The sequence below is a fragment of the Nipponia nippon genome, unplaced genomic scaffold (assembly GCF_047370975.1).
Source record: "Nipponia nippon isolate SJK-2023a ecotype South Korea unplaced genomic scaffold, ASM4737097v1 scaffold_1, whole genome shotgun sequence".
In the NCBI taxonomy this organism is placed as follows: domain Eukaryota; kingdom Metazoa; phylum Chordata; class Aves; order Pelecaniformes; family Threskiornithidae; genus Nipponia; species Nipponia nippon.
In genome coordinates, this window is record NW_028262290.1 from 96,659,374 (window position 1) to 96,681,504 (window position 22,131).

The following is a 22,131-nucleotide window of genomic DNA, read 5'->3' on the forward strand; positions in this document are numbered from 1 at the left end:
GTGGGTGCCGCGGAGCCCCGGCCCGGCTCCTCCCGCCCCCTGGCCCCGCCGGGTGCCGGGCTGCGGCCGCCCCCCGCCCCCCCCCCGGCATGTGTGCAGCGCTTTGTTCGGTGCGGCGTTGCAGAGGGGTCTTCCCAGGCTCCTCCCTCTTTATTCATTCATGTTTTTTTTTTTTTGTTTTTTTTTTTTCTTCCCTCTCTCCCTTCCCCTTCCCTTTGCAACCCTGCTGGCACATACCGACGGCTCTCGGGGCCCCGGGGCCGGCTGCCTCCCCGCCCCGCTCCCTAATCTGCATTTTTTGGCCGCGGGGTGCGGGGGGAGGAATATGTGACCGCTGCCTTCGCCAAGGCCCGCTTCTCCCTCTCCCTTTTTTTGTTCAAATTGAGCAGGGAATGACTTTTCGCGTGGGTCCTGCGCGGTGTTTCCGCCGTGGCTTTCGCACGGCCATCTCTCCCCCCCCCCCCCCCCCCCCCCCACGAAAGGATGAGTCCTGCTGGTGAGCGGGGGAAATTGGTGGTTTTTTAAAGCGTAAATAAGATGTCATTTGTGCTGCAGGGGAGCATCGGGAGGTGCTTGTGATTTACGGATACCCGGGGGATTTCGAACTCCGGCTCCAAATAACTTGCGTAAAGAAGTGGTGGTCTTTATTGTAATCTATAAAATCCTTCGCCCAGCAGCACCCAGCGTTCCCACTGAAGGGGGACGGGGGCTCGGGGGGTGCTTGTTGCTTTTCAACCAATCCAGCCACTGTGTCCAAGAGCAGGAAAATGGACCTGTTAGCATAAGGTTTTATTTAATTTCTAAATCTTTCTCCTGTCCTTGCAGATGAAGTGGTATGAGTGAACAACTTGACAGGCTGTGTGCTCTGTTTTGGATTTTTTTCTTGTTTTTCCTTTAACGTGCAGTAATACCCTAGTGAAGAACCATTAGTCAGAATAATATTTTCTAGCCTTCCTTTGTGTCAGTTGCAGTCAGTTTCTTCTCCTGTTTGGGTCCTTTTATGCAGCAACAGACAAAAGAAACATGAAAAATTAATGATTATATTCCTCAACACTCTGTAGACTGGAGGAGTGTTTGCAAGTAGTCTATTTTAAGTGGGTTTGAATTCAATTTTTACAAAAACATGGTTGTCTTAACAAAAAAAAAAATATTTGTAACAAATACTAAAAATTCTATATACTTCCTCCTTCGAGTAGCTATCCTTAATCAACTTGTCAATATTAGGGGCCATTCTGAAGTTTACATACCTTTTTAAAATTTCTTTCTAGTGTTAACTTAAAAAAAAAAAATCTATTAACCTGAGGTAGTATTACTGCTTAAAAAAAAAAAAAGTGAAAAGTTGTTAATGTTTTATTATGTTTAGCTGGAAGAGTGGAATTACAGCAGTCATTTTCTTTTTTAAGTTCTTGTGCTCAAGTAGTTTGCCATAGTTCTGTGGGAGATTTCATGTTCTGTAGGATTTCAGAAACTAGGCAAAATGATCCTTAAGCTGGAAGTAAATCGTAAGAATATTTGAAAAGTAAGAAAGTTTTGTTAGTGTTGAAAAAGGTGTAGGTTTGGGGATGCAAATGTAGGTTTGTGCCATTTCAGCAGCAAATCTGTGCATTAGGCTACTAAAAGTATTCCCTGGTCCGTGGGGTTTATCCGTACCGGGGCTTTGCTGGCTGCAGCCCCCTGTAAATGCAGGGGCTGCCGCAGCCACGTAGGGCCACAGCAGGGCACAAAACTTGCTGTGCCACAGTTTGCAGGTGGGTCAAGAGCCGGTGTGATTCTCTGCTGTACATCGGTATTTCAGCAGAAATATCCCATGGGGAGTTCTTCTCGACTTGCACGCTCCGTGTATGGAAATCGGAGGTGACTGATGTTACGAATAGGGTGGATTATTGCTGATGCAGTGCGTGTTTGCCCTCCGCTCTGCTCTCCCCCCACCCCAAGATGAAGATCTGTTTCTTAAAGCCTGATGTCAAATTTTGTTTAGTTTTCTGGATTTACTTGCATGGGACACGAGTTGTTGGAAGACGTTTTCTGGCTAGAAAACAGCTGACGAATGTGGAAAAGTGTCTTAGTTTTCTCATGCTTCCTGAGTAATCCCAAAAGGAGTTTCACCCTGATGTAGTTTTCTTAAGATATTGGAACATTTCACTCCGTAAAAAGATAGGTAAAGAAGTATTTATTGCTGATTGCTAATTTCCATAGCCGTTTGAGGATGAAAGGGAGCAGATAGGTATCTTTGTTTTCCTTATTAATGCATCTGTCTCATAACTTTTCTGTCTCTTTTTTTAGCACACGGATTAACTGACCCCTTTGACAAGTTTATGGAGCTGCCATCTCTCTGCTTGCTGTGCTTTCCGTTTCTGAGAGGAGAAAGTGGTGTATGAGATTAGAGGAAAATGCCTCGGACAAAGCAGATACATCCCAGAAATCTGAGAGGTATGTAGCTCTCAGCTGAGAAAGAAAAGCTCTTGAGAAACTTGGTTGCTGTTTCAATTACGAGGTTAAAGGAATATGTATTTAAGAAGCCTGTTTTCATCCAAAAATGGGTTGTAAGCAAGTTTTTAGGAGTCATCTGCGAGGCAGCTCTAATTTTGAGAGAAATAAGTGGAACCTGTTCTTATTCCTGCCCTCTGTGTGCTTGACAGCATTCTTGATATCCTCCAGCTTACAGCAATGACCAGCATGAACTTTGAAAATGCAAAGGAAGATGTAGTTTCCTTACTAGAGAATTTACAGTTGAAATATTCAGGGAGGTGGGAAATGGGCGTAACGTAGAAGCAGCACAAGATCTGACAGCCGGTAGTTGTTTTTCTCAATAGTAATCAATTTGGCTTGCTTTTGAGGGGATCAAGCTCTCCTCCCATGCATGCCTCCCCACTTATTTATCATCTCTGTCACCTCAGGCATTGCTAGGTGCGACCTTGGTCTCCTCGCTGTCCTGCCTTCGCACAGCCGAATGGTAGCCTGTTGGCTATGGACAGGAGCAAGCAGGCAAGCGACCTGCTCCACAAACTGGCAAGCTTATATGTCCAGACATTTCCTTGAACAAAATCCCAGTGCACTTAACCGAGCCCAGGACTGGCAGATGAATGTGAGGAATCTGATCCTATGGTTGTTTGTTACTGTCTTGGTAGAAGTGGCCCTGGAGGAACTGAACGAGAGGAAAAAAAAATACAGGTCAGTTGACGAGCAGATGTGCGTGTTGCAGGAGAACACGCTTCCATCCCCACCCTCGTACGCAGCTTTTGGGAGAACATGCTTCCACCTGCACCCTCACGTGTAGCTGTCATCAGCTTTTTTTAATATGAATTTTACAGTTGCAGTGTGGAAGCATCCCTTCCGAGAATAAAAGCGATTACAAAACCACAAATATCAACATAAAGTTTTAGGGGCAGGAACAGCATTTGATTCCGGTTTTAACTTTTTATGCCAAAACGCAACAAACATCCGCATGTGTTTCAGTTAGTTTACAGTTGAGAGAGGCTCTCAAGTGCTAGCGTATACAGCTGTATCCGAGACCTTGCGTTTGCGGGCTGTATCGCTGCTACCACTAACAATCTCTGCTGGAGAAGACATTTTTGCAGTGTCTTTATTCAGGAAGTGCTGAGCAGCATCGTTCAGTGTGATGGATAAACCTCCATCACAGATCAGGAATTTCACATTTAGGTGATGCCGTTTTCCCCTTCTTACTGAATGTGAAGCAATAAATTAGAGCCCGATTTTTAATATTGCTGCTTACCAAGTTGCTGACATAGCTGAGCTTATGTTTTCCGATAAAATGTGAGAGAGATCTAATTTTAGCACTGTCTGATATCTACTCTTGTATTGCTTGAAACTTAAGAGAAGTTAAGTCTATTGTAAAGCTTTCTATTCACTTAAGTAAATGCATTTAAAATAAATAATCTAATTAAACTCTTAATTGTTTAAGAAATTAATTGCCTTTTTTTTGCCTTGCGTAATTTCCCCAGTCATTTAGCTTTTATCGCCCTCTGTAATAGCAGTTTTCATCAGTTCCTATTTTTCCACAACTAATGGAGTTCTTGAATGAATTAAGATGGGTTAAATGTTGAGAAGGGAAATAGAGGTATACAGTGAGCCCATAATGTGAAATTATGTTGGAACGGTTAAATGATTGTTAGAACTACACAGGTGCTGCAAACTTCAACACGTCGTGAGCCTATGTTGCTAGTACCGTGGATTATTAGAGGGGAAGTGATTTGAAAAATCAGTTTACTTCTCATTAGTTATGCCCTATTTCCATTTTTAGTCTAGATAATGAGGAGAACTGGATTTCAGTTTCTTTAGTCATTTTGTCAGTCTCTGAGAATATTGCAGAAAATACTTGCTTAAACTCTCAGTTTTTGCTGGAACTTGAGGAGGCTAAAAGACTTCACAGGTCTGTTTTCTGACAGCTTATTTTCACGTTTGCAAAGTTAGACCCATTAAGTTGACACTCTTAACTGTCAAAACTTGTAAAAAATGTCTTTTTTAACCCTATGGTTTAATAGACGGTAATTAGTACCGATGATACCTAAATCGGCAAAACGAGTAAATGTCTGTGGTGGAAGGTGAAACTTGGCAAACTCTTATGTTTTATAACTTTAGGAGGACAAAGATGTAAGATTAGGTAACCTGTATTTTTAGGTTAAAAGTATTTTTAAGTTGTCTAAACCTGATTGTCACCTTTTGTACCATGTACAAAGAACACTCCATTCCCTTACCTGGCTTCTCCCTCCCTTGTCCCAACCCCTTTCGTTGCCCCATAGCAATCAAATCGCCAACAGCTTTAACTGGACTTGTCCAGAGCCCATCAATGTTTAACTTTTTTGAGAGATCGCTGTTGAACAACCCTTGACACTCTCAATGCTGTTCTGCATCAGATGAGTTACTTGGGTTGCACGTGCAGTCCAAGTCAGCCTGAAGAATAAACAACCAAGTCCAAGAACCTAAAATATTTTCCCCTAAAAAAAACCCAACACAATCCTCCTTCCCCCCCAAAAAAACCACACATTAAAAAACCCACCGTAAACACCGCCCCTCCCATTAGTTAATTTGAGGCTTGCTGCAGCATAGGGATAAGTTTTGAAGGTTTTAATATTGCCTGTGTTTACTGTAAGCAACCTTTATTGCCTGGGGAAAATGAAGGAGCATTGTTTAATATAGGGAGCTAAATTTAAGATTTTGGCAGGAAACCTTAAGGCTCTTCTTTTTGTGACATGGCTTGATTTTACTCATTTTGTATACTTCTGAGAGAGCTGACGGGTTAATCTTTGGCAGATGAGCAGTGGCCCTGAAGTATCAGGATCAGTGAAGATCAAATTTATTTTTTGTGGTTTGTGTTCTCTTTTTTTTTTTTTTTATGTGCTGGGGTCCTCTCCCCCTTCTTGGCTTTCAGTGTCTGTTTATAGATGAGTCAATATAGTGCTATACTAACCTGATTTTACAGCAGGACAAAAAAAAAACTGTATCAAGAAGATAGGATATAGGAAGCATTATTTTGCAAATCAAAAAAAAATTAGATTAGTTGGTCATTTGTTTTCATGACTATGTGTTAGTGATATGGTTTTAATGCCCAACTGCAGCTGAATGAGCGTGTTGTATCTGAAGGGTACCAGTAAGGCATCTGCTGTGCTGTGCTCATTTCATTATGTTGTTTTGTCACATCAGCCTTGCCTGCTTCTCACTGCGAATACGTCCTTACGTGAAAAATGACTGCTTTGGTAAGAGGAGCTGTGCATCCTGCCTAGCTTAACAGTCGTGGTCATCCCCAGCAGTGGGGATGAGTTGCTAAAATCTGTTTTTAGATTAGTTTTGCAGGTCTCAAAAGGATGTGGATTGGATGCATGCAAGTTCTGGGAAATGCTCAGTAGTTTCAAAGGCGAAGGCCAAAGGCGTGCCCAGGAAAAGCCTGGCATGGGTTACCTGTCAGCTATGTGACTGGAACTGAGTTTATAAGCAGGTGTTCCTGATGTTTTCTTAGTCTTTCAAAGATGCATATTGTGTTGCTAATCAAAAGCACCATCACTCCCCCTCCAGAAAATAAGTGTGCTGCAAAAGAGGAGAATACCTGTATTATTCAGACATCCAGAGATCGTCTTTTCTTAATTTACTTTTTTTGTTGTATGAAGTTTTAGCTCACTAAAACTAACAAAAAGATTACCTTGCATGTGGTTAGACTATATTTACATGGCCAATTGATACACAGGTGTAACAAAACATTGCATAGAAGCTGTAATGTATTCCCAGAAGTGCAGTTACATTAGAGTATCATGCTTTTAGCAGGGCTGAGTGGGCTTGGTTTGTTGTCAGATGGTTGTGAGGATATAGACGGAAAAACAACTCATGTTTTTATTTACTTACAAGTACCCAGTTGCAGAGTTCAGAATGAAAACTTATTTATTACGTCTGCAGTGTTTAGCACAGTGCTCTGATTCACCAATACAAAACTGTAACAGAAATATTTTTAACTTTGTCTCTTTCTAGATAAGCTTTCTGTTATTTTAAAGAAGACAGTTGTTGCTGTTTCTGTTTTTCCTTCTCTATCAAATATTTCTATTTGAAACAAATGGCGGACAGGCCCATAAAGTTCAACAGCAGTCTCTAAATCTTTTAACACCTTGCATTTGATAAGGAAATGCAAGTATAATACGCATCACATTGCTTGATAGCTTTGCAGTAATCTGAAAAGCGTGCTTAAGGTTGCTGGAAAGCTGGATACGTTCTGGGCCTTAAGATGTCCAGAAGGGCTAGGCATCTACTAGGTCTTAAGTGTGATTTAGCAAAGGCTCTTTGAGTTGGTTTAAAATTGTGATGTGCTTTCAGTACTGAAATAGGCTGGTCTACGCTGAAAGCTGACAGGTTGATATTTCTTATTAGTGTTTGGTTGTGTAGTCTATAAAACTTGAGAATCGATCGGTATGCTGTGCTTTAGTTCATGATTTGCATGAAATGACCTAAAAAACCTGCTGTGATTTCTCAAGGCTCACTTCTGTAACTTGTGCTTGCTTGGTTCAAAAGAAATGTGCAAGCACATTTGACTTTTGGGTCTTGGTATTGTTTCTGAGACAAAAACAGCGCTCCACTTTAGGGTATTTCTGGGGGGGTGTTGATGCAGTATTGGTCCATCAGAAGTGCTAGGGGTCTGTGCTCTGTGGTGTACTTGTGGACATCCGTAAAGATGCTGCGTATGTGTCTTGCTTAAATTTATGGAGCATGTGTGAGACACAGGTGGAACAAGAAGTCAGAGTTTTGACTTGCTGACTTTGTTATAGAAATATCCCTTGATTCGGCAGCAGTTCTTTTTTCTGTATATCGGATTGTTTCGTGTAATTTCTTCTACAAACCTAATTTGAACCCAAAACCTCCCTCACGAAGGTAGAGAGAATGCATGGCTCTCTTGGTGTACCATCAGCTGGAGTACCAGCAGATCCACCTGTAACACAATGAATAGACCAGATCTCTTGTAGACCATACAAGTACTCTCTCTGTGCCTTGTATTTTTCATCTGGGATGTAGAATGATAATGTTTTCTCCTTTTTTTGTTTGTTTTTGTTTTACTCATTTAGAGTGTAAGATCTTTAGGCTGTTTCTTACAGTATGTATGGTCCAACATCTTGCACGCTAAAGATCATCTTGGCTGCAGCCTTTAAATTTTATTGTAATGTGAATAATGTCTATATTTACATGGGAAAAACTGTCTAAAATACTCTGCAGTATAAGAAAGGCTGGATTTAAAGCTGTAATTTGCTACCCTGTCCCATCACTTGTCCTGTTCCTGTCTTGTTGTTCTGTGTCCCTAAATTTGATCATGTGTTTTCAACAGGGTCTAGTCCTGTTCACTGCACAGGATGGTTGGGGCTTATGTCAGTGGTCACAGGCGATGGACAAAAGCCTGTTGAGAGTGGATTGCAAGAGGGGAAAGAATAGTAGGGTGGATAGCACTGTTCAGCGTTGCCTTGAGACAGCTGTGTTTAATTCCTGCCTCTACCACTGAGTTTGTTGTATGAGACGGAGTGATTCTGCTACACCTAACCTTTGCAGCCAGCCGCTAATTGCGTGCACTGCATTTTGCCTGAGTTGAGATGCGCAGGCACAAATTCTGAGTTTTTCCAACTGCAGTCAGACCGCTATGGCTACAGTCTGGATGCAAAATACTGCAAGAGTGCTAAGTACCTTTAAAAAAAATAAAAAAATCAAGGTCTAGGTGATTTATGTTGAAGATCCAAGATCAGCCAGCACTTTTAGCAAATCTTTTAGTCTCTCTATGCCTCTCTTTTCTACCTGTGAATTGGAGATACCAGTACCACATCAGCATCTAAGGGCTCAGAAGATAAACTTGTTAGTGTTGTGAAGCAGACACTTGGTGGCTAAATAACGGAAAAGATGGTGCAGAAACTGGTAGTAAACAGAGCCAAACAGTGAGCATAACGCATTTTGCACACCAGCTTAGTTTGCGTAAACACCCTTACTTCTGACATTCTCTAACGTCTTGCTGCTTCGCTTCACAATCTTAACATTTAAAAGGTATTCTTAAAGGTTACTTCCTAGCTTTTAAAATACCAAACTAAAAAACCAAGAAATTCCAGCATATTGAACCACAGCGCTTCTCATGTGAGTCATCGACGTGTTGGGACCTCAAACTGCAAGGCAGGCGTTGGCTGCCTGAGCCGTGCAGCATGCTGACGCACCCCGCGTGGACCAGGGGCTGGAGAGCCGAGAAAGAAATCGCTCCCACCGGTGAGCGTTCATCATCACGTTGCAGAGTTGCGAGCTGTTGCTGAGAAAGCCCCTGCAGCCAGAAGGGAATACTCACTGCAGGAAGAGTCTCTAGAGAGGAACGTCTTTAATGTCATCGTTTCCCAGTTGGTTTTGAGACCGGTTTAAGCCATTGCCGCTGGAGGAGGAGGAAGTGAAGCCGTCCTGCCTTCCCCCACCTCAGATGCTTGTTCCCATGTTGTGTTGCCCTCCTCGCTCGTCTGTTCGCTGGCCCTGCGGTGGAAGAAGTAGTGGCACCCGGAGTGAGTTATTCTAGCATGACAGGCGGGGGGTAATTTTTGTGCTGGGTTGGTTGGTTCCCTGATGCTGTACGCCCCGCTGCTGCTGCTGGAGCAGGCGGCGGTGGCAGCCGGGGAGGGACAGGGCAGAGGCAGGGTTGTCTTGAGCCTCTTGCTTGAACTCATTGTGAAACTATGTTGGAAACCTCAGCCATGTGTAAGCAGTAGGCTTTTTGAGCTTCTTTAATTGTCCAAAGACAGGTGCAGATTTTCATAAGGATAACAAAAGGTGTATTCCTTATTTCTGGTTTCTTAGCTTTTCCCTCCAGAACCCCCCCGTTCTGCTGACAGATTTCAAAACTGGGAAGCAATGGAGGTTCTTAATGGATGACTTTAAGAATTTTAGTGTACTGGTAAACCAGCAGGAAACTGAACTGGTCTCAGTTGACACCTTAATTAAAAATAAAATAAAACACTGCCTTTAAAATTTGGCGTAGAACTTTCATTCAGAATGAACAAAATTTGGCTAAGATTTAAGCAATTAAAAAGAGGTCCAGAAAGCCAAACTTGATTGTAGCTGGCACTGTCAGCTTTGAATTTGTATTTATAGATTTCTGCACATGCACGCTAAATACTAGGAAAAGAAAATGGGGATAATGCAAAGAGAGTTTGCTGGATACAGGCAGTGGCAAAAATAGGTGCTTTCAGAGGGAGTTAAAATAACATGAAGAAGAGGGATAAAAGAATGGTATTCCAGCTAACAGGATTGCAAAGAAATACCTGCAAAAATGTTGATGGAAGAAAAAGAATGGAGGAAGGAGCTTAGTTCTGTTGATAGCAGAAAACAACAAATTTTGGTTTTTATGGAATATAAAATCATTGTAATTGCAATTAGAATCAGGCTTGAGCTGGAAGAAACTGGTGAAGGGTAAGGTTAAAAAAAATTGAATTCATGCAGAAATGAAAAAAGCAGCAATGAACTAGGGCTTAAAAGCGATGTGTGAGCCAGTTAGATTTCTTTCAGAATACAGTGAAGTGGAAACAGTGCAGATCTGTAATTCTGCCTCACCTTTACATCCTGTATCTTCTTTATTGCTAATTGAGCGTGGAGTAAGAAATGCTACGGAATTTGGCATTTGCTGAAGCATGAACTCCAGTGTGTTAGGAAGGTCATGACAAAAATTGTAGCTGTGAAAAGAGAAACAAAAAGTAAGATTTCAGTAGTTGCTGTTTCAAACATTTCTATTAAAGCAGGCAGTTGGCTCTGGGATGAAACTGAGTCCAGTCTTTTGAGCCCAGGAGCAATTACACTTTTATAAAGTCCAGCTTTCTTAGGAACTTTATAAAGTCCAGCTTTCTTAGGAGCATTTAGAAGAATATGACTGTTTGTTTGCTTTAAATCCTTGCATCTTAGACTAGGTTTTGGTTTGCTCTGAGTGTATATGTAAGGTAACTCTTTTAATGGGGGGGGGGGGGGCGGGGTGTATGTGTCTGTGTGTGTGAACTTACTTAAAAAAACAAACAAAAAAACCCAACACAACAGCCACTTCTAATATGTAACCATTAGAAATTAACATGTAAATAGCAAAATCCTGGGTAGCCTCAAGAAGCTTGGTTAAGAGAGCTTCCTTGCAGGTTTATGGTCAGCTACATCTTAAATGACTGTTTTGAAAAAGGCAAAGGCTTATGGTCTCACGTTTTCCTTAATTGACTTTTTACTGCTTTAAAACTCTGCAAGTTTCTCTGTTGACACTCCTGTCAGTATTTTCAAACTTTGAAGGCATCAGTCCACCAGACTTTGCAGTTGTGGGCTGTGTTACCGCACGGTCTCCTAGCTAGCCCGATAAACTTCCCAAGAGCATTGTTGCCATTTAAGAATATCTCGTTGCAATGAATTCTCTTTAATAAAAAAGGTACCGAAGGAATTCACAGCATAGTACTTTTTCCTTCAAACTTGCATTGTGCCTGCGTTACGATGTTTGAAAGGGTTTGTGTTGATAAATGCTTACCTGCTGCTCCAGGCGAGGATTCTGGGGCTGTGGGAAGAATTCCCGGTCCTTGGCAGGGTGGACAGGCCTGCAGGACCTTGCTCAGGGAGCTCAGTAACAACACACAATTGTCTGCGTGTTAGGGGGTAGTGTCTGTTTGACCTAACACTTTGCAAAATTGCTGAAGAGGTGAAAACTATTTTTTTCTAACCACAGTCAGTCGTTATCACCAAAACAGTCACCCCGTAGCCCACCTTGGTGTACTCGGGAAGCTTAGAAAAAAACCTCTGGTTTGGGCATTGTGTTGTTTTGGTTTGGTTTTTAATCCTGAAATTATTCATTTTCATGGCATGTATTTTGAGTTTCCTCTTACGATCAGACAATATAATTTCAAATTGCAAACTGCTGTAAATGTGCTGGAAAATGTAAAGGAGACTTCCCAGAGCTACACATTTTCAAAGAGCTAGTTATACCAGTATGTATTTCCTAGACTTGTTCATTCGTTGGTGTGTTGGACTTCTGTAGTAAGCATTTTAGTTCGGTAATGGCTTATGAGATTATGGAGAGAGAAACTCAGGCTCTTACTCAGCTGGAAAAATAAGATTTTTCCTTGCTATGTTAAAACAGATGAATAAACTGGACTTTAAATTTCCAAATTAGATGAGTTGGGCAAAGTGCAGTCTTTCCCTCAACTTGTTTAAATGTATCGTAACTCAGAATATTTACATTAAGAAGAAGGAGGGGGGGAACCCTTATGGCAGATGTGTGCAGCCTTTGGTGACGCATTTGTGGGGGAAGTGGGGAAGCTCTCGTTCAGTAGGCAGGGCAGTACTGTTTGGTTTTGCGCAAAAGCTTTTTAAATGCCCTTAAAGCTTCTCTCAGAATGAGGCTGCTCGGAGAATATGCTGACTTAGCGATTCCCGTATGACCTTTGGTGGCAGACTGAGGAAGAAATGTCTTTGTAACGATCCACAGGTTGTGAAAAGCGAAAGGAGGATTTCTGTTAAGGCGAAGTTGAAAAAGTCCGTGTACTTGAAAATTTCATCTTTGACTTAAGACTTTGTTGATACTCATATAATTGAATCTGGTTAATGCAGTAAACTGGATTTAACGTGTTTGATTACCAGCAGAAGCAGCGAGTAGAGAATGCATGTTCCTGTGTTGAATACCCTGTGAACTTCCCCCCCCCCCCCCCCCCGAATTCCCATGTGTTTAAAAGATAAGTTCCCACCAAGTCCCCTTCGTAAATCCCAGGGCAGACCTCCCGGGCTGAAATCGTGAAAGGTCTGGAATGAGCTGTGGGGAGGAAAAGCATCGGTTCAGCAGGAGCCTGTGGTGTAGCGTCGCTACAAAACAACTGTGTGTGTGTTCCTAGTTACCTATGAAATATGTGGCTTACGCCCTGCCAGCGGCGGTGGTCATGGAACATCCAGAGCACACCGCATGATTTCCTCTGATTTTTTGGCCTAATTTTGGGGGGGTAGGAAGTAGGGTAAGTTAATGTTGAATGGCGTTGTTTTTAACTACTGAGCTCTGTTAAGTCTGATGGGAGATTGCACGCTTGTTCTTACCCTAAAGGTTGCAATGCAGGCACGATGCAGAGCCGGGAAAAAGGAAGAAGTGTTTAGAAAGGGCACTTAAAATATAATTTCTGTGGTGGTTTTGCTATTCCATTACCTATAAGGGATCTCTAGCCGCTGTGCTTTCTGAAGAGGAGTGCATGTCATTACACCATAGATGTACAGATTTTACCTTTCTCCCTGCTTCAGGATTACGTACAGAAAGAATTATTTCTGTCCCAGATCTATGAAGGAAACACAATCGTGTATGTATTAATTGTGTTTAAAATATTTCACTCTATAGTTTTTATTAGCAAAATATCTAATATGTCAAAGTGTTCCTGTAATTCTCAGTTGTCAAGATGCAGAGCTAAGTATGTACGTTGTAATAGTTCAGTGCCTTGAATCTTAAAAGAGAATTGCCTTCTTCAGTGTAAGGGCAATGCTGTTGTGGCTAAGAGGCACAGTAGGAACTGTGAAAATACTAAACTTTATTACAGGGATGATTTAATAATTTTCAAACAAGTCTTTATGTAGTGTACACCGCAGACTTGCTGAATTTGTCTCAAGTATTCCATGCATTTGTTAGGGGGTTGGGATAGTACCCTTTTTCGAGATAACAATTTATGGAACATTTAATTATGTTTTCCCCTGGTGTTTTTTCTTTCTTTTAAACAAAGTATATTTCTACGCCAATAAAATCTTAGATTTGTTTTAGAACACTGTGTATGTGTGTTATGTCCAGGTATATGTGTCCGTTAGCATGTTTTAAAATAGTGTTTTTTCTTTACGTGCTTTTTCCTTTTTTTCTTAGAATTCTAGAATATAACCTGAAACAGTGATGTAACTTCTGGAGATACCAGAGGAATTGCTGTTCTAGTACAGGATGATTTTACATTTGTCAGACTTGCGAAATGCAGTTTGTCTTCGGCACCTCTTCAGCAAGGTTTGGTACCAGGATTGCTGTAGAACCTGGCTGCCGTCCCTGTTCGTGTACATGAAACCATTGCCGCAGCGGTAGAAAGAAAGCCAGTTTTTGTTGTTTGGCTGCTAACTGTAGATCTGCTTCCCCGTTGAAACGGTCAATCTTCCCTCTCTTAGGCTCATTAATTAGGCTAGTTGTTAGGCTTGCTCAGAAGCCCTGCAGTTGTAACAGTTGATGGTTTTCTGAAGCTTTCGGTTGTTTTGGTGTGTCATCTGCATATGCAAGAGTACTGTCAGGGCAAACTCTGAAATTCCCTGATGGAGCAGGTCGGGATCTCCTGCTTGGGGCCTTTGCCGGAGGGATCCCATATCCTACAGTGAGCGGGCACCGTAGGCAGATCGGGGCACGTCCCAGAGCTCGTGGGAAGTTTTCACAGGCATCCAGGCGGGATACGGCCTCAGCGCAAAACAGGTTTTAATTATTAATGTCTTTCCGGTATCTTATGTCTGGCTTCTATCATGCCTTTACAAAAATAAATGAATAGCACATTCCTCTTTCAGACTATCATTTTAACATTTTTTTCTTCACAACTTCTTTTTGTTTTTTTTGCAAGGGGTGTTTCTCTATATTTTTCTGCCTCTGTGCTTTTTTTCTTCTCTCGTTCTTTTTCTGCAGAGTGACTTCCAGTTCTCACTATCTGTGGATATTGTTTCTCTACCATTCTGCCTGCTAATGCAAAGATAACCAACAGCCTAGTGGGCATCTAGGAAACAGGCGAATTCAGAGTGTCATCTTATTCCTCCCTGATTCTTCCCCCTGTTTTTAAGCCTCACAAACCTTTGATATTGGTAACATCTTACATGCTTCGGTTTGCTCCCTGAACAAAGTTGTAGATGTAAAGACATTTCTATTGAAGCGACCCGGAGTTTATGTGATGAGGCGTTAAAAAATACAGTTAACAAAGTATGTTCTTCAGGAATAACATCTTTACAGTGCTTTGAGAAAGCAGAAGAAGAAATTGGCTGTAGAGAAGCACAGTGTGTTAAGAGTCAAAGTTCAGAGGTTTGAAGAATGTGATATCTGTCTATAACACGCTTAGAAAGCAATGCCAAGTAATGGATTTTCAGGATATCTGAAACCTGACCCCATTATTTTAGGCAGTATTTCTACAGTGTCTCCCAAGATGAAAGAGCAAGTGTGCGCGTGGTAGCATTTCTCATAGCTCTGTATAAACACGTTTAGGACTATTTGGAAGTGCAAAAAAAGAGTTAATATTGAAATATTTTCCCAACTTTACAGTAATTTTCGTACTGGGGGGGGGGGGGGGCATGTAAAAGTTCTTGATTTGTCCGTTCTGTAGGAGAGTCACATTCTAGCAGCTTTTTTTTTGAATGCTCAGCCTCCATGCTTTACTAAAATGCTGACCAGATTTGCACAGTAGATCTCTCCTGTTTACTGTCTTGGACTGTCAAAGAGGGCTTCAGTAGAGAGGGTGTGTATGATGAGCAGGCTGGCGTGCCCCACGTGCCTCTCAGCCTCTGTCCTGTGTCTGTTTGTAGCACGGAGGGTAAAAGATAGATTGAACCCGTGGAGATATTTTCTTGCGGACCTTAGTATGTCGCCTGTGGTCAGGTATTAAAAGCTTGTAAATGCAGCTTGTGAATTTCTGATTTTCAATTTGGCTGGGAGATCACAATTTGCACAGCATGGCTGGCAACAGTCCTAGCTCACCGATGTTGACCTTCTGTAGTAAGATGTATTAATTATAAAAAGCTATTTAAAAATACTTAGAAACAGGGAGGAATCTGAACGTTAATGTCTTATTTGTTGAAAATAATGGCCTGAAAAGGATGTAGTGGTCAGTGTTCGGATTCCAGAGCTGAAAGTTTCTGGTTAACCACGTATTTCTGGAAGGGCATTCAGAAATCTGAAATGCTTTAAAATCTACTGATGCAAGGAAAAGGGGCAGAGGAGACAAAGCCTGTTTTTAAGCTAACAGAAAGGGTTAATGTAGATGCACAATTATGTACTGGTTACCTGCAAGTTAATTTCAATCTCGAATTTCTAGTAAACACTGGTGTAAAATGTGTCTCTTGAGCCAATGTTATAACTAATCAGCTTTTTGTCCAAGAGGCTTTAAAAACACAGTTTTGGCAACAGAGTAACTAGGACGATATTTTAGAGAAGAACCCCCAGTAAATGGAAAGAAAGCTGGTAATCACTTTTGATTAACGGATCTGCATTCTGTAATTTAAATGTTTACATCCTGATTAGCATTTGTGCTGTATTTAAATATGCAATTTTACTTTAGCAAAATTTGAGGCATGGAGAATGGAGATAATCTTTCAGCTGCTAAAGGCTGGGGATGTGAGGTACAAAATGTGCAGGAGATGCACCCACCTCCCTCAGTTTTGTCAAGTGATACCTACGTGACTGATGTTTTCACTTAGTTGTGAGATTATGGGGTTTCTTAATCAGATACGGGTAAAGGAAAAAGTGGTGGTGGGGTTGGTTTTATTTTCATTTGGGTTTTTTGCAAATTCTACTTAGTCTACAACACACTTTAAGTTTCAACTGAAGTATTAAGGCTTTTGTTCATGAACTAAATGTCTCCTGCTCCTCATTTTGTGAAAGACAAAGTTGAGTACGTACAAAAGTTTGTGAGATTTTTCTGGATTATTTTAAGAATTGCCTATTTTTGATAGCATCGGATCATTTAAATCTGCATTTCCATTGTGATATTTGCCTCACATATGTGTGCAGAATAGTTGCTATTTCTTATGTTGTTCATAACGTTTTATTTTTTTCATGTAAAAGCACTGATTCTGATAACAGCTGTTAGGTACCAGAATACAGTGATTGGCTTTGCCGACTCACTTCTGCTGCAAAGTTGAGACTTTTGGCCAAAAGAGCATGTACATCTTTCTGGGTCGCAGATCCTGGCTTTGTGAAACACTGACTGATTCAACAGAAAGGTTGGCCTGCCACGTAAGTGTGCCATAAAAAATGAGCATCTGACAGCTCTGTGGCTTGAAGTAGTGGATCTGACACAGGCATATGGAAAATTCATGCAACGGGGATACTGTATCAAAACAGTTTCTGTAGAGAGGCAAAACCAAATCGTTTCCCTCCCTTCCTCCCTCCTTTGCTTTCCCGTGGCTCTCTGTTTTTACATTGTGTGCTTGCTTTTCATCTTTTGCCTTTTAAATGATTCCTCTTTAAAAATTGACACCTTACACAAGGATTGAACTCAGTTCCTCAAAGAATTCTTAGGTAGAACGATTGAACTTTGAAGGGGGGGAATAGTCACATGGAGATAACATCAGGAAGGTGGGACGCTTTTGAAAAGCCATGGTTCCTCTTCCACCTAATGGGACTGTCCAAAAGGAGAGACAACATACTGCGCTTATGCGTTGGAAAGGGAATTCCTGCACAGGATAATTTGACTCTCTTTCTTCCAAAGGAAACTCGATATTCTTTCTGTGCCCTCTGATGACACAACCCTTTTCCCCCTTCCACCTGGTATATTTTTGTTGCATTAGTTATGATATCCTCTGTAAGGTTTTGTATTAGTCTTCTATCTGGACTTGTAGAGCAAGGAATTCTGTTTACACAGGGGGACTTCTGTTGTTGTTGATCTGGCAGAGGTTTTGAGAACTGTGAAGGGATAGGAGGTAAACATAGGCAAACAACAAATAGAACAATCATCCCTCTCTCACAGCAAGCAAGTCTCTAACTGATCTTGCCAGTTTATTTTGTTTTGCATTCTCTCCCCGCCCCCCATTTGCCTCAAATGTTTCTAAAACTGTTAGATGTAAGCAGTGCCAAACCCAAGTAACTCACAATTGTCGGTTTTGCTGCATAGGTAATACCCAACTACTTGGTGCTCTGTGTTTTTACTATTGCATTGGTGGTGGAGTACCATTCGCACAGTCAGTTTTCTTCTCTCTCTGCTAGAAGAAAAATGAAGAAGAGAGCTGGAACTGACTTAGGCATTCATCCTGTTATTTTTCTCAATCCTCCTTGAAGTTGTCCAAAATCAAAACAATTCAGTAGTAACATTTTTCAGCAGCTGTCATTGGGGCTTCCGTGTTTTTTGTTGCACTTCTTTCAACAAACCTTTCAAAACAAGGTATTGCTGTTACAGCTACCACAAAGTCAAGAAGCGGAGGCACAGGAGGATCAAGAGACAGCTTAACCAAAGCGTGTAGGCACCTACTCTCTACTGAAGCCTGAGGAGCTATTGCGCCCAAAGCCCTTGCTGGATCAGGCCCTGGAACGGTTGTTTAGGGTCATGCTGGGGGATGAAGCCAGGTCTTTCCTGGCTGCCCCAGGTAGCAGTGGTCACTGCTGACCCAGTGCTTTCCAACGAAACGCCTTCCTAAAATTTTTGAGCTGTGTATCTCTCTTCACAAGACTTCTCCCCTGTCCCATCATGTATTTGTGCCTAGTGCTACGGGGTGTAGGTTAATGAGATATAGATGTGTTTGTGCAGGGGCCCCGTGCCTTACTGTACCAGTGGGACACGAGCCTGCACAGCATCACCAGTTCCAGGAGCTGCCCAGTCTGCTCTTCCCTCTTATGAGTTTCATCTGACGGCGGTGAATGAATTATTGAAATGAAGTGCCTGAAGATACAGTTAGCCTTTTATTCATCCTGAGAAGTAATTAACAGCTGGATGTCTCACCGCTAAGAATTAATTTCCTTCTGTAGTGGCCAAGTCCTCCTCTGTGTCCCTGCAACTACATTTGTGTGTCTTCGGTTCAGCTGGGCTGTTGCACTGAATCTGGCAGACATGCCTCTGAACACGCAGATCCGTGTGTACGGCGAGCCTGTGCAGTGCACCAGGGCTCGCACTCTTTCATTTCTGAAGCGGTAGCCTAGCAGGTTCAGGGGAGCCTGGCCCCAGTGCTGCACAGGCTGCGGGTCTCTGCGCTGGCTGCAACCTCCGTGAAGCAGCTGACTTTGTGCCTGGAGAGCTGCACTAGCCTAGGAATCACAAAACATGAATCACAAGGATTAGAGCCTCGTGGCAAGATAAAGGGAATAGACTTCTGGCTGTTTAAAGGTTGGAAAAGCTATTCTCCGTTACTGTTGCCATCTTTGTGCCCAGGAGTGCTGAGGAACTTGGCATGATGCTGTGTGGTTGACGTCGACGTGGGCTTATCCTTTATGTGTGCCCGCGTGAGAAAAGTGCGTTTGGTAAACAAATTTTAAAATGCTTGGTTTGCTCCTTCTGCTTCATATGTAAATCCCACTGTGGGAACTGCATATATGCTTATTTAGCATTTTAAAGTTGTAGAAGGCTAACGATGCTGCAGCGTGGGTGCGTGAAGCCACGCTGTAGCTTTTTGTGTCGTATCCCTGACCAGGTGCATGCAAACCGTCCTGGAGCCTGCTAACGGCTCTCGCTCTCCTGGCGCATTACTCCTTTGCTCCCCTGGTAAAGCTCTGCCTGATACACACACTGCTTTGCTTATTTTGGTGCTCTTACAAGATATACTAAATAATCGTTATAACAACAATGCAGACTTTTAAGTAAAAAGTCCACTGGAAAAAAAGCTGAGGTTTTTCCAGAGACAAATCCAATCACCCCACCCGTTTTCTCTCTTCAGAAACTGGAGCTCAAGAATTGCTACAGAAATGCTCTTCCAAGTCAGAGTGGTTGCTTCATCCCCTTCCTATTAACCGTGCCTCTGTGGTGGTGAGGAAGTACAGCAATGCTCTGAAGCTCAGTGTATACAAAATCCTCAGTACAGTCACAAAAAAAAGTATTACTTTGCAGTTAAGTGGGTAAATATATTCCCCAAGGAAAACTTTGTCCGTACCTGTCTGTAGCTGACACTAACATTGGAGCATGCAGCTGAGAGGACGAAGAGGGTAAATATTCCAGCTGAGTCGTCTTTGGAAATGCCCTTGGAAATATGTTTTTTTTGCAGGTTATTTTACTCGCTTCCGTCCCCCATCCCCCCCCCCCCCCCCGCCCAAAATTATGTACAGATTATATAATTTATATACAGAGTATCTTTCGTACCTTAAAAGCTAGATTAAAAGAACATATTTGTGCAACTAAGACAAGAACTGGGAATTACAAGAGCAGATTTGTGGCTTTTCATTCAACGTTGATTCATTTTATGTGTACTCCTATCCTGTATTAAGCTGAGGCTTTTACTTTGCAGCAAAAAGAGAAGCGTGTACTCATGTCAGGAGCATAATTCCTAGTTATTTTCAGCAGGTGCTTAAACACAATTGTAAATTCCAGCTTATAGCTGAGCAATTCGCCCTCTACCCCCTGTATGTAAATTTGCAGTGGAGGACACAGTGAGGGGTTTGAGTGTATAAATTATACTGTTTTTTCCAGTGTGGAATTCCCATTGAGAGGCCAGGCCTAAAAATACCAAATGTTTCCACAAACAATTCCTGTGCACTGTGTCTCGAGTAATAGAGCTACAACCAAGGAGAGAGCTTCTGCTGACAATTTCCCAAATGAATGCAGGAGTCCAAGCTGAGCTAGTTTATGTATAGTTTTTATTATTGGTCATATGCTCTTACCAGAAATCCAGATGTGCTTGAATCATGCAGCAGATTAATGATACAAAATGTCTGTGGCTGCAGGATGAAGGTTTCTTTTGTGTACCATAGAGGATATGGTAACTGCCAGTTAATGACTTAAAAATATTTTACAGAATGCAAATGAGCAAGTTAAGGCATGTAAACAAATGTTGTCAGACTTCTTTTCAAGGTAAGCGTTACATGCTATTGAAATGTGTGACTTGATTTAAAGAAATAGTTTTGTATTGGTACTGTCCTTTTCCAATGGAGCGTTTCAATAAATATTTAAAAAAAAACAACCTTCAAAACATTCTCAGTAAATAAAAGGGAAATTCAAAAGGGAAAAGCCGAAGGGAGTAGAGGAACTTTACAGGGCAGGCAATGGTCCTTCTAAAATAGTAGAAAATCTTGTATAAGGGAACCTGAAGTGCTTAATTTTAGGAATGTTTCAATATAGAAATTTTTTAGTGGCTGCTAATTTGAAATGTGAAGTTCAGCATGAAAGTTAGTAAGCTTATGAGTTCAGATATTTCTCAGTGCTGATATCCAGTAGCTCTATAGGCATGTTTAAGCAGCATCAAAAACATTAATTTTTTTTTCCTGCTCCTGCCATACTGTGCTTTCCTTATGAAAAATCCTGGTCCAGTGGTTGTGGAGTTTCACGTCGAAGTATGCTCTCTCCAAATTAAATCCCTGCAGAAGCAGGTGAGTGGCGCAGGGAACCTGTTCATTGCAGCCTTGTCCACCAGCTACAAGTTTTCTTGGTGCTGAGGGTGGTAGAGGCAGGTCTTTTTGCTCACCCGGACCATTTATTCGTTTGTTTGGCAAAGAAATTGCTCAGAGTGATGGTGTCGCTGGACTGGTTTCGCCAGTATCCTTACTTATGTCAGAACGGTTTCAAGTACAATATGTAATTGGAAGCAGCATGGGAGAGCTGGGTGGCCCTTGTGGAGTTGCAGAGTTTTTAATGTCGATTTTTGACAGAGTTGAGACCACCGCTGAAAGTGACCGAGCGACCCTCGCAGGCCCATCGGCACTGCCCGCTGGCACTCAAGTCGGTAACTGTGGCTCAGGCTCCACTCAGGTCTGATACTTCCACTCTGACAAATCCAGTTTAAAGCTAGCATCGGGCACCGCTTACACCAGCAGCTGTTGTAGCCCAACACGTGCCCGTGAGTAGCTGTATTTTTCACTCTGTGTATTTACAGTCTAAGCTGTAAATAGTGCTTGAACTCTTTCTAAGCTTATTTCCAGCTACTTTTTGTCATAGACTGGGATGGGCTGTGTGTTTCGTCTGTCTTGTGAAGCTTTTACATAGCGGCTTTTTGCTCCCCTCAACTTCTGTAGAAATCCACTTCTGAGAAAAGGGTGGTGTTTGCACCAAATTTCCTGCTTCCGTTGGAAACACAGAAAAAGGAAAATGTTTCTCCTGTTAGTGACTGGTCTAACTTGTTTTTCTGCTTGCAGGAGAATGTATCCCAAATTTAGAGAGGGATTTGTTTCGGGGTCCTGTCAACCTGAGAACTCTTGGGTTTTTCTTATTCCTGGCAGTAGAATTACATTCACTGTTTCTCCTATTTTGAATCCAATTTCTAAACATTATGGGAACTGTAATGTAATGGCCTCTGTGAAATGTCAGGTTGCCATTCATAAGAGACGCTTTTGGGTGGTTTTGGGTTGTTTTTTTAACCAATGGCTCATCTAGGCTGGGGATGAGTGGGGCTGTTGAGCCAGAGGCACTGGTGGCAATGTTGGGGATGGTCAGGTACCCCTTAGTCTTTGATCATTGTGGTAGTTAGTACTATTCTGTTTAATCCTGATAAAACTTACTGAAAATAGTCACACGTGTGTGTGCATACTAGCATTATATTTTCTTTCTAAAGGTAATAAGGATGCTGATAGGCATTTCTTTGTTCCTAAGGCAAGCATAATATTGATACAGAAGTGTTTTCTCTTGGGACATCAGAATCAAGTCTGGTTTATGTTATTTCTGTATGCATACCTATCCTTCTAGCCTTGTAATATTCTCTGGAATTCCCCCAGTTTTCTGCAAACAGCTTTATTATTAGATGTGTGCTTTCTGAAGTCTCCGCTTAAGTTATCTTCAATATTGTGATGAT

The 22,131-nt window shown here is 41.9% G+C and overlaps 1 protein-coding gene across 9 annotated transcripts in view; it reads left to right on the forward strand.

Annotated features, from left to right (window-relative positions):
- HIVEP1 (HIVEP zinc finger 1) overlaps positions 1–22,131 on the forward strand; it is a 137,475-nt gene that overhangs the window by 1,935 nt on the left and 113,409 nt on the right. For 8 of the 9 annotated variants that reach the window (XM_087763389.1, XM_087763408.1, XM_087763416.1 and 5 more), the window contains exon 2: positions 2,284–2,430. In XM_087763389.1, the coding sequence (XP_087619515.1) occupies positions 2,391–2,430 (40 nt within the window). In that variant the 5' untranslated portion in view covers positions 2,284–2,390. Of the gene's footprint in view, positions 1–565; positions 787–2,283; positions 2,431–22,131 lie in introns of those variants that run through there. The other variant, XM_087763396.1, reaches the window with a different exon arrangement.